Here is a 17857-nt window from a genome sequence, read left to right as displayed (position 1 = left end):
TTTTCCTCTATGAATGTGGGTGATCTTACACTAAGTAAAAGCAAAACAAAAGAAGTGCCATGGTCAGATCACTTCCTGGTGCAACTGGACTTCTCTGTGACCCTTCCCTTCTGCAGGGAGGTGGAACCAATTCAGATAGTCTGCCCCCACCACTTAATGGATCCAATTGGCTTCCAGAGAGTGGTAGGGAATGCATTATCCCATGTTGATGGCCTTTCAGCTGATTCCCTGGTGGCCCGCTGGAATGTGGGGTTAACCAGGGCTATCGACTCTGGCTCCGAAGTGCCCTTTCTGATTGCATGGAGCCCGGACAGTCCTGTAGTTTTCCCCAGAGCTGAGGGCATTGAAACAATCGCTGAAACGGCTATAGCAATGGTGGCAGAAAACTCATTCTGAATCAGACCGGATACGGGTTAGAGCTCAACACTGAGCCCACCAAGTGGTGAAAGAGACGGCGAAGAGGACTTTCTTAACTGCCTCTATTACAGATGCAGAAAATTGCAGCAGGAGACTCTTTCAGGTGGATCATAATTTAATAGAACCACCATCGCCATCGGGGCCTGGTAAGGACCCCAAGATCTCCTGCTGTGATTTTGCAAAGTTTTTTGCAGATAAAGTTGCTCAAATTTGGAAAGAGGGAGATGCCACCGTGGGAGCAGGGCCAGGGTGGGAGAGTGCTAGAGTCCTGTCTAGTCAAGTTGCATGGGATCAGTTCCAATCTGTTACCTCCAAGGATGTGGACAGGCTGCTTGGATGAGTGAACCACCTGTCTCCTTGATCCTTGCCCATCCTGGCTCATAAAAGTGATCCAGGAAGGGCTGGGCGAGGGGCTCTCTTTGGCGTGGTGAATGCTTCCCTCTGTGAGGGAGTCTTCCAAGACCCACTGAAAGAGGTGGTCATTAAACTGCTTCTTTAAAAAAAATTTTTAGACCCGGCCAATATGGCCAAGCACACCCAAGGCAAAGGGTATCTCTGATGTTCCCATATATATTCATGGAAATATCATGCCAAAATGAATTTCACCAAGGGAAATTGCCCTGCCAAAATCTGCAGATCAGGCAAAATTACATACAGACATGTTATCAGGAGAAATCCACGCAGAAATGCTGAGTTCTCTTGTTTTGTTGTTTAAGCAAACTGAAATGGAACTGTGGAAGACTCAGCTGCAGCTTGGAAGAGGAGACACTGTGAGAAACCAAAATTAACCAAACTGGCCAATGCTATCGTTTTTGCTTCTGTTTTCAGTTTGTTCTTTATTTTAGTGGTTGGATCGATGTTGCTTATAGCCTTTGAACAAATATTTTGTGGACAGAAAAAAGCAGGGCGTTCATTTTAAAAATAGTAATGAATATATTCCCAGTGGCAGGTGGGGGGATGGTCCCCAGGTGTTTTGGTTAAAAGCAAGCTTATTTAGGGGCACTTTTGAGCATGCTCATCCCAACACCTTAAATTGAATCCTGTAGTTCACTGGCAGCCAGTGCAATGCTTTTAGGACCAGTGTCACAAAGTCCCACTGGCTTGTCCAAGATGTAGTGATGTTGACAAAATTGGATGATTTTAAGAGAGGATTAGACCAATTCCTGGAGGGGAGGGTGAGCCCAGCCCAAAAGCCTTCCCCGATGGCCTCCACCAGTTCCCACCCAAGAAGAGGAAGCAGGGAAATGTCAACTATGGTAGAAATTGAGAACGGCTTTTTTTGAAGTCACTCTCCTGGGAGCCACTGGCAACCCTGGAGAGAGAAGCCCCCTTGCCCAAGAAACTGGCCCACTCTCTTCCCCACCACAAAGCTGAATTTACTGAAATGTGTTATTAAAGATTTTTAAGCAACAGCTTCTTTGGATCAGATTCCATACTTTAGGATTGGGATGGCAATCAGATCCTAAGAGCCTGGCTGCTGGATCAGGCCAAAGGGGACTCATCTAGTCCATCAACCTGGTCTCACAGTGGCCAACCAGATGCCCCATTTGGGATGCTCTCAAGGGGGACCGAGGGGCAAGAGAATTCCCTACCCATCCCTTTGGAATTCCCAGCAACTTGTATTCAGAGGCAGGTTTAAAATGAATAAAGCTGAGAGCTGTGGAGCTCAGAGAAGAAGCATCTGAGAAGAAGGCCATACCTGGAGCCACCAGCATCAGGAGGAGGAAGGCGACAGAGAGGAGGCAGAAGATCTTCATGGCTGGAGGTTGGTGGGAATCCTGGAGATGCCAGAAGCCAAGTGGAAGAGCAGTTGTCTGGGGAAGGAGAGGTTCCTCTACTTATGGGTGGATGGAGGACTGTTGAAACCTTGTGGGAAGCCAAATGTCTTTTACAGGATAGATGTCACAAACCCTGCGGGGCAGAAGAACATGAGAAGAGCCGTCCAGATTTGAGTAATTCTCTTGTGCAAACCACATATGGAAGAATGACCACAAACTGACTGACAAAGAGAAGCAGAGAGAGTTGTTTCTGAAACTATGGCAATGGAGAATTAATTTCCCAGCAATGCATTGACTTTACCATGAAGTTAATAGAGGAAAAGCACATTCTTGGAGGAGAGGGCTATCAGGGCTCCTGGCCCCCAGGGCTCTGTCTCCCCTCCACTGCTGGAGACTGTAGGTCTCTGAACTTCAGTTGCTCAGAATCACAAGAGAGGGTGTGGCTGTTTCTCACATGTGTCTTTCTGGTAGACTTCTAGTTACCATTCCCAACAATGGTTGACTCTTGTAGGCTGCTGGTCTGATCCAGCAGGGATCTCCTTATGCCCTTTGCAGAGTTAAGGTTTCTTCAGATAATGCATTTAAAAAAGATCCTTCACAGCACATAGTTAAAGAATGGAGTTTGCTCCTACAAGAGATAGTGCCACAAAATTAGATGGTTTTGAAAGGCTCTTTCTTGTGGGTTATCAGTGGCACTGGTACCTCACTGTGTGTGTTTGGGTACCCGTTATGTGACCTGAGAACTGCCTTGGAAAATTCAAAGAAGAGTGAATTTGGAAGGATGATTCTGTTCTGGTTCACATAATATTGTGGAAAGTGCAAATTAGCTGGGCAGACCTTTAAATGTCAGCTGAATTTAATGTCTCCCATTTCCCTGGCAAAAACACAAAGAGGACCCCATTGGCAAGCAATCCATTGAAGAATGACAGTGTGATTTCTTAGCATCCTTTCCTTTTCCATATTTGGAGGACAAATAGCAGGGAAAAGGAAAGACGTATCTTCTTTGACACCTCAAAAAAGGTTATTTATGTATGCCACTATGGCAGCCCTAAAATGGAAAACAAGCGAGGTCCCAACCAAAGAAGAATGGTAACTTAAACTGATGGAATATGTGGCAGCTTGAGGATCTAACTTATAGTATAAAAGAACAAGAAGAATATTTTTTTAAAGAAGATTGGAAAACATTTTTTTAATATATGGGGGAAAATTGTGTGCACTTGAAAATGTTGGCAGCATTAAGATAAATTCAACTGTGTAAATAAATTTTGATGGAAATAATAATGGAATAGTGAATGGTTTAGTTTAGATAAAATATGCAGGGATTTATGCTATGCAAAATGAACCATGGAAAGAGAAGACGGGAAGTCATTGATATTTTAAGATTGTCTAAATGAATATTCTAAATTGCAAAAGAGAAAATTTTATAGAAATTATATTATATTAAATTAATGAAAGGCATATCTTCTCAGAGATTCTTACACTTTGCTTCAACTTTGCATTTCAAAGTTTGATGAGGGCCAAAAAACCAATGGGCTTACAGTATTTGTAAATAAATTCATATCCATATGTCATTCTTCTACTTCCCATTTTTGGTTTATTTTGGATGCTGAAGGTTCTTTGCTATTGCCCCCACAGCAGTGTCAAAGCAATGATTCTTCAACATCAACTTTGTTGGACTGGTCATGTGGTTTAGATGCCTGATTAGCGTCTTCCAAAGCAACTACTCCATTCCCAACTTCAGAATGGAAAGCGTAATGCTGGTGGACAACAAAAGAAATGTCCACTGTGAAAGAGAGCGAGAACGCAAGTCTTGAAGTCCTTGTTGGGACCAAAGGGGGATGATGGGAGAGCTGGACACAGGTCACATCACAGCCTTCACCAGCCTGGTGCCCTCCAGATGTTTGGGATTACTACTCCCATCGCCCCATGCAGGACCATGTGAGGCTGAGGCTGATGGGAGTTTTTATATTTCTATGCCGCTTGCTTGTGAAAACAGCCTCTTACTGGTTTACAAAAGAGAGTGTGAGCTTGTGGGAGAGAGCAAGGAGTGCTGGACTAGACAGGCTTTTGGGCTGGTCCGTTTCAGGGCTCTTCTCATGCTAAGTCCTTCAGATCCACACCTCATACCATCATTTCTGCCTGGGCTTTCTCTCCACCATCTGCAACTCAATGGCTTGTCTCCAAATTCACAAATTGACCCCTGATTCCTCTCCTCTCCCTGGACAATGGTGGACGTTGATCTTTCAAATTTCAGTGGTGCCTGGTGCAAGGACAAAACTCAACACCCCTACCCCACACCTCATGTGGGAAAACACTGCCCTAAACCCATCTCTGCCCCAGGAACCACCACATCTGTTCTGGAGAGTCATTCCAATCTTTAGAGCAGGTTTTGAGGTTGCCTGGGGGAGTCTTCAGTGGAGAGGAGGGAAATGTCTTATACCAAGCAGAAATCTCTTGCTTGAACAGGACAGCAGCCTTGGAAACAACCCAATCATTCCAGCACCAAACTCTTCCATGCCATCCATCATCCTCTATATCTGTTTTTCCAAAGGAAGGGCAGGTATAATCCTCTCTTTCCCCCGAATGCTCTTTGATCACCAACCTGCTGCTTTCTGAACTGGTCTGAATGTGTGTGTTGTGCTGTTTGTATTTTACTTGTAGTGCTGAATCAACACTTTGTTTTGATATTGTTGGCAATGGCAGGCATTGGCATAAAATTGTGTGCATTGTTGTGTGTCTGTGGGAGAGAGAGGGGGGCTCAGAAGAGGGGCACTCCAAAGTGAGGATCGCGCTCTCATATTATTCTGGGGGAGGATTATTAGTGCCGGTTGTGAGCTGTTGGTTGTGCTGTGTCCTGTCCTGTGAAATTTACAGGGCATTTGCTCATATTTTGCAACCTACACAGACATGGGATGTCTTCAGCATCCTTTCCTAAGAGACTGAAGTGCACAATGCAGCAGACAAGGTGGGAAGCCTGTGGTCACACCGCTAAGTTCTGTTTCCTCACCACGTCTGGCTCCAAGTCAGACAAGTATTGCTCCATGAGCATCGAATGTCCACAGGCAGCAAAGGTGTGTGAAGTAACAGGCAGCTGCTTCCAAGCAACAGAGTGGAATTGGGTATTGGCCCAGATCAGAAGGAGGTGGGGGGGTGAGAGTGGGGGATAGCAATGCCAGGTCAAAATGGAGCAAAATGGCATTTTTCATAGAATCCTAGAATTGTAGAGTTGGAAGGGACCCTGAGGGTCATCTAGTCCAAGCTAAAGAATCCCTGACAGATGGCCATCCAATCTCTGGTTAAAAACCTCCACTGAAGGTCCATTCCCCCAAGGGGGTCCATTCCACTGTCAAACAACACTTACCCTCAGAACGATCTTCCTAGTGTTCAGTCAAAATCTCCATTCATGGAATTAGAATTCATTGGTTTGGGCCCTAGCTTCCAGAGCAGGACAAAGCAAGTCTGCTCTATCTTTCATGAGACAGCCCTTGAGATATTTGAAGATGGCTCTCATATCTCCTTCTTTCCGAGCTAAGCCTGACCTACTACTTTCCTCCATTCCACCATTCCTCATCATTCCTCAGTAAAGCTCTGCTGGATGAAATACAATTGCCTCTGGTCTATTTTTTGGGACTCCTGCAGTGTGTTTAAGTTTTTACTCTGCTAGCTATACATTGGAATCTACTCTGGATCAATATCGATCAGACAGAATTAAGCCACAGCTTTATTGATTACAGGAAACAGTAGGTTTGGCTATGGCATTGGGCATGTACATATCCAGCATCAGGCAGCTCACCTGCTACCTGATAAGAACCTTTCAGAAGATAAGCTTTATTTTACTAGCCCAAGGCCATGACAGAACCATACAGACACCATCAAAGAAAGAAATATCAATCAATCTATCTATATAACTCTCTCATTCTCTCTCTCTCTCTCTCTACCTCTGCCATTAGAATCATAAAATGCAAGACTTCCAGTCAGATGTTGACAGCGCCAGCAGCCCCAACTGAGTTTCCGATTTTATAGTTAAGTTTTATTGTTTTATGGACTGGTTTTAGTGTTTTATTGTTTCCTTGCTTAATTTTACTGTTTTACTGCTCTGCCACTGCGTTTGCCTGTTGTTTTGCAGATGTTATTGCCTTCACTGCAACTCAATAGTTTATGACTTAAGGTCTCACTGCCAAGTTATTTGCTGACACCTGCAAAACTATCGCAAGACTATTGTGCCTCTACTGCTTATTGACTGCTTGCCTAATTTAACAACAGCAAAGACAACACTTTTGGCTTAGCAGCTAGACAGGACTCCACAGAATCTGGAATTTTGCTGCCCTATATAAGAACAGTGTTTGTTCCCTAATATGATCAAAAGGAGGAAAAGGATTGCTTCATCACAGAGCTTGAGTAATCTGCCCAATTCCAAAAAAAAGCAGATTAGATGACTTCATTGTGGGACACTTTCCCTCTGATCTGGGTTACCTATATCCAATAGGTTTATACTAAGTGCTCAAGGGGACACGGGTGGCGCTGTGGGTTAAACCACAGAGCCTAGGACTTGCCGATTGGAAGGTCGGCAGTTCGAATCCCCGCGACTGGGTGAGCTCCCGTTGCTCGGTCCCTGCTCCTGCCAACCTAGCAGTTCGAAAGCACATCAAAGTGCAAGTAGATAAATAGGTACTGTTCCAGTGGGAAGGTAAACGGCGTTTCCGTGCGCTGCTCTGGTTCGCCATGACCCAGAAGCTGTACGCCGGCTCCCTCAGCCAGTAAAGTGAGATGAGCATGCAACCCCAGAGTTGGCCACGACTGGACCTAATGATCAGGGGTCCCTTTACCTTTACCTAAGTGCTCAAGAGATCCAGCACTTAACCAACACTCATGATGTACAGAGTTTCTTTAAAGCCACAAAGACCATCTATGGGCCAATAACGTTCAGTTTCTGTTAATTGATTCTCATGAAAACTTACAGATTCTGGCTTCACACAATTAACTCAAGGCAGTGTCAATTTACTCTTGGCAGAAAGCCAAGGTCTGCTTGACCTAGAAACTACTTACTCTGATTGGTTAACGACCAGCACTCAACTCTGTTATCTAGGAGCGCTAGCACAGTTTGGGTTAGGTGTGTTAGGAGTAGAAGTGCTGTGTATGGTTAAGAGAGAGAGAGAAAGAAAGGATTTATTTTGCTTTCTTTCGTATGCAGAAACTCTGCTGGTTTTATTTTTCCTTTTAATAAATCCTGTAAATAGTTATTCTGAGTCTAGCTGACTAGTCATTTCCACCTCAACTAGCTTCTTCGCTGTGCAGGAAAACTCTGCTACGTTTGGGCTAAAGCCATTAGAGCTATGCCTGACCATGAGGTTATGGGTATTGTGCTGCCAGCCTGAGTTGTGGTGGTGTCAGCATCAACGGTGTTGGTTCCAGTAGTTCCAGAAGTTGTTGTTCCCGTTGGTGCAGCAGATGGACACTGGCTGGTTCCTGACTGTTGTGAGCTGGTGACGCAGTGGACACAAGGACAACAGCTGCAGCGTGTGAGTGCTAGGTGCTGTGGCTCCTGTTTTCTCTCTCGGCGGTCGTGAGTAGCTGGTTCCGGGTTCCAGGGACATCGCTCTCAAGATGGCCTCACAACCAGTTCAGATGGCTTTTGAGCGTCTGAATGACTCCAATTACTTGCGGTGGTCGGAACGCATGCAGGCAGTGCTGCAGAGGGATCGTCTCTGGCAAGTGGTGAGTAAGTTTCCTGCGAAGCCTGATGATGAAGACCTCGATAAAGACCAAAGAGCAAGGGCCACAATTGTCTTGGGGCTGGAAGATTCCCAGTTGCCGTATGTGAGGGGAATCAAGACAGCTAGAGGTGTGTGGCAAGCACTTAAAGAACTCCATGTGCGTGAGACAGCGGTTTCCAAGCTGTTCATTCGCAAGGCATTGTACAAGGCAATGTTACAGCCTGGGGTTACAATGCAGGAACACCTACACAGTTTACAGTTAAAGTTTGCTGCGCTACAGGAAAGAGACTGTGTGTTAGACCAGCAGGAGAAGGTGGCTATTATTTTGAGTTCTCTCCCGGAAAGCTGGGATAATTTAGTTTTGTCTCTAGAAGGCATACAGGAGCGTGATTTATCAGTCAGTTACGTTACTGGGCGTTTGATTGAAGAATGGCAGAAGAGGCAAGAAAGGTCGTTTGCTGCAGAGGCTTCTACAGGCGGGCGGTTTGGAAGGAGTTCTCATGCCGTGCCAGAGGTGAAGCAAAAGCAGCATACCGATGAGGAGTCAGCGTTTGCTGTTAGGCGTTGTTTCCGATGTGGGTCTTCAGCGCATCTAAAACGAAGTTGGTCAAGGGGTACCTCAAACAGACAATTGGCTATATGTTACAATTAAATTCTTCAGAGGATGAAATGTTGAGTTGCTACTGTGATAGTGACTGGGGAAATTTGCCAGATAGAAAATCTGTCACAGGACTAGTCATAATGGTCGGTGGAACTTTAATCAGCTGGCGGTCACGCAAGCAAGACGTTGTAAGTGTGTCATCAACGGAATCCGAGTACGCCGCATTGAGTGAATTGTGCAACGAGGTGATTTATTTCAAGCATTTGTTAGCAGATTTAAATGTAAATTGTGGAGAACCAGTACGAGTTTACATTGATAATCAGGCTTGTATAACCTTAAGTAAAACAGAGGGTTTCAAATCACGTTTGTCAGAGCTGCCCGAGATCCCAGCTCACAAAGGACCAACGCCGCTTCGTTGTTAAGTACAAAAGTCTTTATTGAAGTTCAGTTTCACTTCCACAGCCGCAGCGTGCAGCTCTACGTCTCAAACTCTAGACCGCTGAAGCTCCGTCTGAATCTCCTCCCCCCAGACACCAGTTTAAGACTCTAGCCTTGCTCCACCTCTTCCTCTGCTCTTTCCGCCTCTGGTTCCGCCTGTCCGTCGGGGTCTCGCCCTTTCTAGACTCTTCTGACGCTGAATCCCCTGAGTCTTCCCCCTCCCTCCGGCGGGCTTTAGGAGCTGGTTCCCAATCCGGGTCTCCTGCTGTCCTGCGCGCCTGTACATTTGAACTTGGCGCGCGCGCCCAGCCGGCAACTTTCCTCCTGACCGTTTCACTGCTGCTGTCACTGCTTCCCCCTTCGGGGGGGCTAGCTGCAACTGACCTCCCCTCCGTTCCCCCACTCTCCGATGGAGGCGTGGTCAGCCCTGACTCATCTTCTCTCCCCGCTGGAGGAGACGCTGGTCCTGACACATGTGACTCTTCCCCCCCACTACGCTCTGGTGGGGAAACTGCTGCTGCTTTGGGGGTCCCCGCTGGCTCCTTGTTTCTGGTGCGTCCCCCCTGGGACCCCCCTTGCCCTGACCATCGGCGCCCCCTTCTGGGAATCTTCTGATTCGCTGGAGAAGCTCATGGAATCTCTCGGGTCACTGTCATACTCCCCTACGCTGCCCTCGGATTCTTCCCCTTCGCTCTCCATTTCCTCTCTCCCCTGTGCTCCTGCTCCCGAGCCCCTGACAACGTTCCAAACATATCTCTGTAAAATACCAAAATGTACGTTGCTGTGTACAAGACAATATAATCACATGTACTTATGTATCAAGTGAAGAAAATGTAGCAGATGTATTAACTAAACCATTGGCAAAGATAAAGAACAAGCAAATGTGCAAGGGTTTAGGTTTGCTGGAAAAATAATCTCCTACATAGGTGTTATTTGATGTTAATTGTCCAGCAGAATCTGTGAGGGGGTGTTCAGTTTCTGTTAATTGATTCTCATGAAAACTTACAGATTCTGGCTTCACACAATTAACTCAAGGCAGTGTCAATTTACTCTTGGCAGAAAGCCAAGGTCTGCTTGACCTAGAAACTACTTACTCTGATTGGTTAACGACCAGCACTCAACTCTGTTATCTAGGAGCGCTAGCACAGTTTGGGTTAGGTATGTTAGGAGTAGAAGTGCTGTGTATGGTTAAGAGAGAGAGAGAAAGAAAGGATTTATTTTGCTTTCTTTCGTATGCAGAAACTTTGCTGGTTTTATTTTTCCTTTTAATAAATCCTGTAAATAGTTATTCTGAGTCTAGCTGACTAGTCATTTCCACCTCAACTAGCTTCTTCGCTGTGCAGGAAAACTCTGCTACATTTGGGCTAAAGCCATTAGAGCTATGCCTGACACTTCAAAGTTCCATGAAATAAATCATGGCATATGCCCCCTACACTCAGCAGATAGTACCACACTTCTAAAAGATAAAGAAGCTATTGCACTGCTCTGGAAAGAACACTACCAACATCTCCTTAACTGCATCTCCCCCGTAGCTGCTGAGGTCCTCTCACAAATTCCACAAAAACAAATTAGAGACGAGCTTGCAGCATCTCCAAATCTAGGAGAGTTGTGTACAGCTATTAACCAAATGAAAAACAACAAAGCCAGGACTTCCGGTCGGCGCCAGCGCTCAATGGCGGTCTCCCGCTGAGCTCCGCTCAGGGAGACTGCTCCGCGAGTTCGGGTCTGACCGCTACGGCGAAGCGGGGACCCCTAAAATCACAGGCGCAGAAGCCTGTGAGCACGGAGACTCGGTGGGCACCTTAAGCGCCCCCCTTACTGCAAAGGAGCCTTTTTAAAGGCTCCGGAGCGGCATCGGGCGAGCGCGGTGCTGAGAGTCGCTACCCAGCCCATGGAGTGAAGCCGCGTCGCCATTGACGGAGAGCGCCGATTCCTTCCTGACATTTGGAACTTAATTGGATTATCCGTGAGTAAGATTGAACAACAACTTTAAAAAAAAGAATTTCCGAAAATTGGCTGAAAACGGAGAAGGCAAAAAGTAAGGAAGTCTGCCTTCCCCGGACTGCATGATAACTAAAGCAACGAAACAGAAAGCTGCAATTTGACAGAAAACAGCTTTAAAATTGACGGACTCAGACATTGGATTTAAATCCTCCCCTTAGCTGGCAGGGGCAGGGGGGGGAAGACTTGGATTTGTATTACCTGCATGAAAAAAGCATAGAAGGGGAATTTTCTGCCGTTTTGAACCCTTGGGGAGGACTGCCTGGAAAGTGAACCACCGGGACTGAGAACTGTCATTAGAGACTTGCTACAAAGTTGGTGCTTTGCCTAATTATTACAAAGTAAAGACCTTATTTGCTACAAGTTTGGGACTCTGGAAAGTTACAAATTGACAGTATCATTCTTGGAAAATATTGGATAATTGGTTGCTACTTTTGAAGGGAATCCTTGTTTCTTTGTATTTTGAACTTTGGACTGCTCCCTCTAGAGGGTTGCAGGGAAACAGTTATTATTTTCACTGTAAAAAAAAAGGCTGGTGGAGTTTTCCATTTGAAAGTAATTCCCGTGGGAAAGACCTTGGGACATGAGTGGCCCAGTAGAAGAGATAACAACAAGAGCTAAGAGTAAAGCTGCTCAGAAAAAAGGGGGCTCAATTTCAAGTCCAGCTGCAGCAGGCGCAGCTACAACTTTATCTATGGAGCCAGTGACACAGGCATTAGTTAAAATAAACGAGGCTTTGGAAGCGCTCACAAAGCAGAGCACAGAGAACTCCAAACAGCTGAAAGAGTTGTCAACAAAATTGGATTTAAATACAGAGACAATAAACAAATTAGTTCAAGAAAATGAGGTAACTAGAAAGATTGCTGAAGAGGCAAAAACTTCTGCAGAAACTACACAGGAAAAGTTAGTACCAGTCTGCAAAAAGCTGGAGGAACATGATGCGGCCCTGTCTTTATTGGAACTACAGAGGAAAAATAGGAATTTGAGACTGAGATTGATTCCAGAAAGTGAAAAGGATAACCTGATAGACTTTCTTACAAAAGAGTTTTTGGAATTTTGGCAGGACAATTTGAAAGAGGAGGAATTCAAGATAGTAACTGCTTTTAGACTGGGCAGGAGACAAAACAGAAAGAGCCCAAGAAACTGTTTGATAACTTTGAGATCTCAGGAGGAGAGGGATAGGAGGGAAAAGTGAAATTGCAGAGCTATGAGAAACTGAAGTCAAAAGTAAGAGATTGGCTTCATTATTACCAGATAAATGAAGTTTTCAAACAGGACAGGAAAATTGGTTTCCAGGTGGAGAGATCAAAACTAGAAACAGAACTATTGGAACCCAATACTAAGAATTTGTCAAGAATGTATAACTTGCTGTTGAAATGGAATACACAGGATGAGACGGTTAAATCAGCTATGATTAAATGGGCACAAGACATCGGGCATGACATTATGTTTGCTGACTGGGAACCGGTATAAAGTTTACGGCATGTAATGCATTAAGAGAGAACATTATGAAAATGATTTATAGGTGGTACATGACCCCAGTCAAGCTTGCAAAAATCTATCATACGCCCAATAATAAATGCTGGAAATGTAAGGAAACTGAAGGTACTTTCTACCACCTTTGGTGGACGTGCCCAAGGATTAAGGCCTTCTGGGAAATGATCTATAATGAAATTAAGAAGGTACTTAAGTGTACTTTTCATAAGAAACCAAAGGCCTTTCTCCTGGGCATGGTAGGCCAATTGGTGTCAAGGAAAGATAGAACGTTCTTTATGTATGCTACAACAGCAGCAAGAGTTCTTTTAGCAAAGTATTGGAAGACACAAGAACTACCCACGCTGGAAGAGTGGCAGACGAAGCTGATGGACTATATGGGACTGGCTGAGATGACTGGCAGAATCCGTGACCAAGGGAAAGAGACGGTGGAAGAAGATTGGAAGAAATTTAAAGTTTATCTTAAGAACTGTTGTAAAATTAATGAGTGCTAAAATGTTATGGGTAATGTAAAACAGAATTGCAGTGATAAATAATTGGGTAAGAGGAAAAAGATTAGAAACTGAATTACAAGTATTGAAATTAGGGGTTGCTGGAAAAGTTTAAAACAGGGATGCAGAAAAGGGAGATATGGAGAAGTCGTTGAAACAAGGTTCAAGAAAGAGAGGCTAAGAAATTATATGTGTTTATATGTTTGTTTGCTTATGTGTTGTTAATTGTTAGTTGTGTTTTAATATATGTTGTAAAATCAATAAAAATTTATTAAAAAAAAAGAAAAACAACAAAGCCAGTGGACCTGATGGGATACCTGCTAAAATCTTCAAAGTGGGTGGAATCGAACTTGCACAACAACTTCACAAGCTAATCAAAAAAATCTGGGAAAGAGAAGCGATCCCAGCAGATTTTAGGGATGCCAAAATTATCAATCCTGGGAAACACTGGCCTGCAAGCACTCCAATTGGAGAACAGCCTTCACCAAAGTTGTCATGGGCTTTGAAGACGCTAGAACTCAGGACGCAAGGGAGAAACGTGCCAAGAGGAAGGCACGCTTGGCAAATCCACACTGTGATCAACTCCCGCCTGGAAACCCATGTCCCCACTGTGGAAGGACGTGTGGATCCAGAATTGGCCTCCACCATCACTTATGGACTCATTGTTAAAACCATGTTTATGGAAGACAATCTTACTCGGCTACGAGGGATCGCCAAAGAAGAAGACTCCTGGCAGAGTAGTGGGCAACTCAAGAGGTGAGGGCAAGTCAACAAGAGAACATTGAAGCCACTATGTTACCATGAAGCCTTGTTGATTCACCTCCCGTGGACAAGCCAATACAGTGGTACCTCGGGTTAAGTACTTAATTTTTTCCGGAGGTCCGTACTTAACCTGAAACTGTTCTTCACCTGAAGACCACTTTAGCTAATGGGGCCTCCTGCTGCTGCCATGGCTCTGGAGCACGATTTCTGTTCTCATCCTGAAGCAAAGTTCTTAACCTGAAGCACTATTTCTGGGTTAGCGGAGTCTGTAACCTGAAGCGTATGTAACCTGAGGTGCCACTGTACCTTTTGAACATGAAGCAGATCTACTGTCTGAGTTGTGCCTATTAAGTGTGCTAAGACTACAATCTATCAGCACTAAACAGGAAAAGGTATTGAACTTAGCATCCAAACTAGTGTCATGGCCTCAAGGAGAGACATGGATTCCTGATAGGAACCTGGTGGGGTGGAACCTATGCTGGGGAGTCACCCCCCAAAATGGATTGGATGCCCCAACCCTGCACAGGCTGCCATTGGGAGGGGTGTTTTGGTTCATTGGTCCCCCAGTGGACTCTCAGACAGAGTCACCCCTCCTGGACGCCTCTCACAGGACCCCTGTGATTAAGTATCCAGACCAATGCCTTATTTGTTGTGAAAGCTGATGTGAGGTAGGCAAAAACCTGCAAACTGGCCTATTTGCTTGCAGGAGAAAATTCCCTTGGCCCTGGATATGGCGACTGAATAAACCATAGCAAGGCTCATAGGCAACGTGCCCACTCCCCCCCCCCATGGACGGGCCCTTAAATACTAGGTGGGTGGGTGGAAAAATCCCACGACGATCCTCACACCTGGCCGCCCTCTTAAGCAGGGTAGGGGCAGGCTGCTTGCAACCCCCAAGCCCCTGCCTCCGATTGGCTAAGTGGGCACTGCCCACTGTTCCCTGGGGGCCTGATGTGGCTGGAGGTGGACAGCGCCAGCCAGTTAGCTTTGTAACACACATGGGAAACAGAAAGCGTAGATTAAAGGAGACCCCAGCTGGATATCTGAGAATCTGGAAATTTGGAAGATCTAAGTCAAGTCAATCATTCCAAATCAATTAGAGAAATAAAAATAGATCTATCAAACTGGGAAAGTTTAAATTTCTCAGGGGCAAGAAGAAGCTCTTTTATAAAAAAATAAAGATATTCTCTTTCTAATACTATAATATTAAACAGGAGTGTCAGGTGGTGATGTGGTTGCTCACGAGTAACCAGGCAGGACTCCGACCTGTCTTTTGCAGGTTTTTATTTGTGCAACTATTTACAGTGCAGAACCCCAAAGTTCATGTCCGTCTTAGTCACTTGCAGATTCCGGGAGTGGCCCCTTCTGGTTTCTCCCCAGCATAAATACTTAGACACCCCAAATCTCTGCCTCCCCTCCTTACACTTCACCCCTCTGCTCAAACTGGGCGACGGAAAGGGAGTGCCTGTTTCCTGGCTGGCCAGGCTAGGTGAGGCGCTTGGGCTCTCAGTTGGCTTCCCCCTTCCCTGCACTGGAGGTGTGGCTTTCCCCACCCTTGGACAAGGAGCTGCTCCTCAGAAGCGTTGGATGCTCTCTGTATCCCCCTGCCTCCCTCCCCTGTCCCAATGGCACTCCCCTGACAACGAGTGACAAATGAATGAAAAATAGTAATATCTAAGTTTTTTATGGGCATGCAGGAAACTCAGAATTACATCAAAAGCATTCTGTCAACAAATATCAGGTGGTTTGATATTTCCTAACATATAATGCTATTACAACATAGCCATGCTCAGAATATAAAAAAATGGTTGCAAAATTTGCTGTCAACAAAAATAAAACAAAATGGTTCACCTGCTGAGATAAAAAATCCCTATGGCATAAAAATAGGAAAGAACATACAGTTTTTAAAATGAAACTCTGTAACTCCAAACATTTATATGATTTGGAAAAGGTTTCAAATTAAGTCAAGTCCAGAGCTGTCACCTCTTGCTGCAGTTTCCTTCAATTCTGGATGTCGATGGGGGGGGGGACACTTCTAGGGGACATGAATCTCTGGGAGGGAAACTGGTTAACAGAACTGAGAGCTATAATGGAACAGGGCTGGTTAAATGTCATTATCAAAAAAATATGGGTGAAGGACATCATTTTCCCTCGAGTATCTTCAGATCAGACCTATGCTAATAAAAGTAATTGAAAGCTATGGCCTTATCATCATGTTTTGATACTTATTCTGATATTTTCCTTCCAACCAGTTTCCAAAAGGCACCCTTCACATCCTTGTTTCTCAGGCTGTAGATCAAAGGGTTGAGCATAGGTGTCAAAACTCCATACATTAGAGATATGAGCTTGTCCTTTTCAGAAACCGTTTTCCCTTGTGGGTTCAAGTACATGATCATGATTGTGCCATAGAAGACACTGACGACAACAAGGTGAGAGCTGCAGGTGGAAAAGGCTTTCTTGCGACCCTGTGCTGAACGGATGCGCAGTACAGCCAGGGCTATGCGCCCATATGTCACAACTATGAAACCAAAGGGTGGTATTAGGAGAAAAAGGCTGGTAATATGCATAAATAACTCACTGATATGTGTATCTGAGCAAGCCAATTTGAGGAATGACTGTAACTCACATGCAAAATGGTTGATGATGTGTCGGCCACAGAAGTCCCTAGGTTGCAACAGGGCTGTGGCTACGGTGTTGAGAAAGCAAAGTGTTACAGAGACAGCCACCAGGGCTATGCAAACTCTCCAGCTCATGATCTGCATGTAGTATAAGGGTTGGCATATAGCCACCAAGCGGTCATATGCCATGATGGCCAGGATGATGCATTCTGTTGCGACAACTAACAAACCAATGTACATCTGCAGCAGGCATCCGGAGAAGGAAATTGTGGGCATGTAAATGAAGCAGTTGACCAAGATATTTGGAAGTGCATTGTTAGTAAGGATAAGGTCGAGTGATGAGAGGACACAAAGAAAGAAATACATGGGAGTATGAAGGTCAGGATCCTTTATACTCAGCAGGATAATAAGTCCATTCCCAAGCACACTAATGAGGTAGGCAATCAAGAGGAACCAAAAGAATACAGCCTGAACTCTGGGGTATTCGGATAATCCAATCAAGATGAACTCAGTCACCACAGTCTCATTTTCAGCAGCCATAACATTTTCCTGCAGGTTGAAAAGAATGAAGTATTTAGAAATATGTCACAGCGGGAGGTATGCAATTTTGGTCATCCCTAAAAAACTGCTCTATCCAAGACAGAAGACCTAGCCAAGACAAATGTATGGACCATGGGTGCCTATTTTGCTTTGCTTTGAGTTTTGAAGATATATGCTGTGTGTTGTTTTTCAATTTTTCTTGTGCTGTTTTTATGGTATATTGCCCTAAGAAACTTTCGTAGAAGGCAAGAAGATAACAATGACTGCTACGACTACTACTAAATAAAAAATTACTGAAATTCAAAACCCACATTAATGCACATCTAAGAAATCAAAAAGGTTATCTGGAACACCCAGATAGCCATTCCTTCTTCAGTAGATACCCTGTCAAAAAAAAAAAAAAGATTTCTTGTGGAAGTCATAAACTCATCGACAAATATCTGAGCATGTGTTTAAAGGACAAAAAAAACCACCCACTGTGGAAATGCTTTGCCTCCACTGGCAGTCAGAAGTTGTAAACTTATAGTCTTACGTATAAGTGGCTCATTTCCCAAAATAAAATTTTAACACAAATTTCTCCCAACCTTTCAGTTCTCTTTAGTCAGGTAATCAAGAAAATAAAGAAAGAAGAATTGAGATTGGATTGCCATCTTAATTGTAGGTAGTCACACAAACCAGCTTGAATAGCTATGTCTCTGATTCTTCATCAGGCCAAGTGTTGGAAACAGTATGAATACTACTGAGAAGTCAAAGCATGGTCATCCCCTTTTCACTAAAATGCTTACCTGCTGGTACGTCTCCTAATGTTGATCTGAGAGGTTTATAACAATATGCTCTCCACAATACATCACAGACCCAGAACACAAAGAAATTGTAGCGGGAAAGTTGGTGTTAAGAGAGTGATGTTTGTTTTTAAGGTCAGTGAAATGAATTGAAATCTAGTTCACTTCCATGTAAACGGAAGAGTCCTGCTTAGTCATTGAGATAAAGAAGGTAAGTATTT

General features: G+C 44.6%; 2 protein-coding genes and 1 long non-coding RNA gene across 3 annotated transcripts in view; 1 reads left to right on the top strand and 2 right to left on the bottom strand.

Annotated features, from left to right (window-relative positions):
* PPP6R2 (protein phosphatase 6 regulatory subunit 2) overlaps positions 1–17857 on the top strand; it is a 1004265-nt gene that overhangs the window by 175008 nt on the left and 811400 nt on the right. The window lies entirely within an intron of this gene.
* The window catches only part of LOC310743153, a 187193-nt gene continuing 178844 nt past the window's right edge, over positions 9509–17857 (bottom strand). Inside the window, exon 3 of the long non-coding RNA XR_014538826.1 lies at positions 9509–9670. This is a non-coding gene — a long non-coding RNA (uncharacterized lncRNA). The remainder of the gene's footprint in view (positions 9671–17857) is intronic.
* Positions 15680–16954, bottom strand: LOC310743055 (olfactory receptor 13H1-like). Its single transcript, XM_083573142.1, has one exon. The coding sequence runs from the start codon at positions 16852–16854 to the stop codon at positions 15922–15924; it is 933 nt and encodes a 310-aa protein (XP_083429268.1). The 5' UTR covers positions 16855–16954; the 3' UTR covers positions 15680–15921.

Source organism: Podarcis filfolensis, assembly GCF_964270895.1.
Source record: "Podarcis filfolensis genome assembly, chromosome: 10".
Classification (NCBI taxonomy): domain Eukaryota; kingdom Metazoa; phylum Chordata; class Lepidosauria; order Squamata; family Lacertidae; genus Podarcis; species Podarcis filfolensis.
Note: the sequence above shows the minus strand (reverse complement) of the source record. Positions and strands in the feature narration are given on the sequence as shown.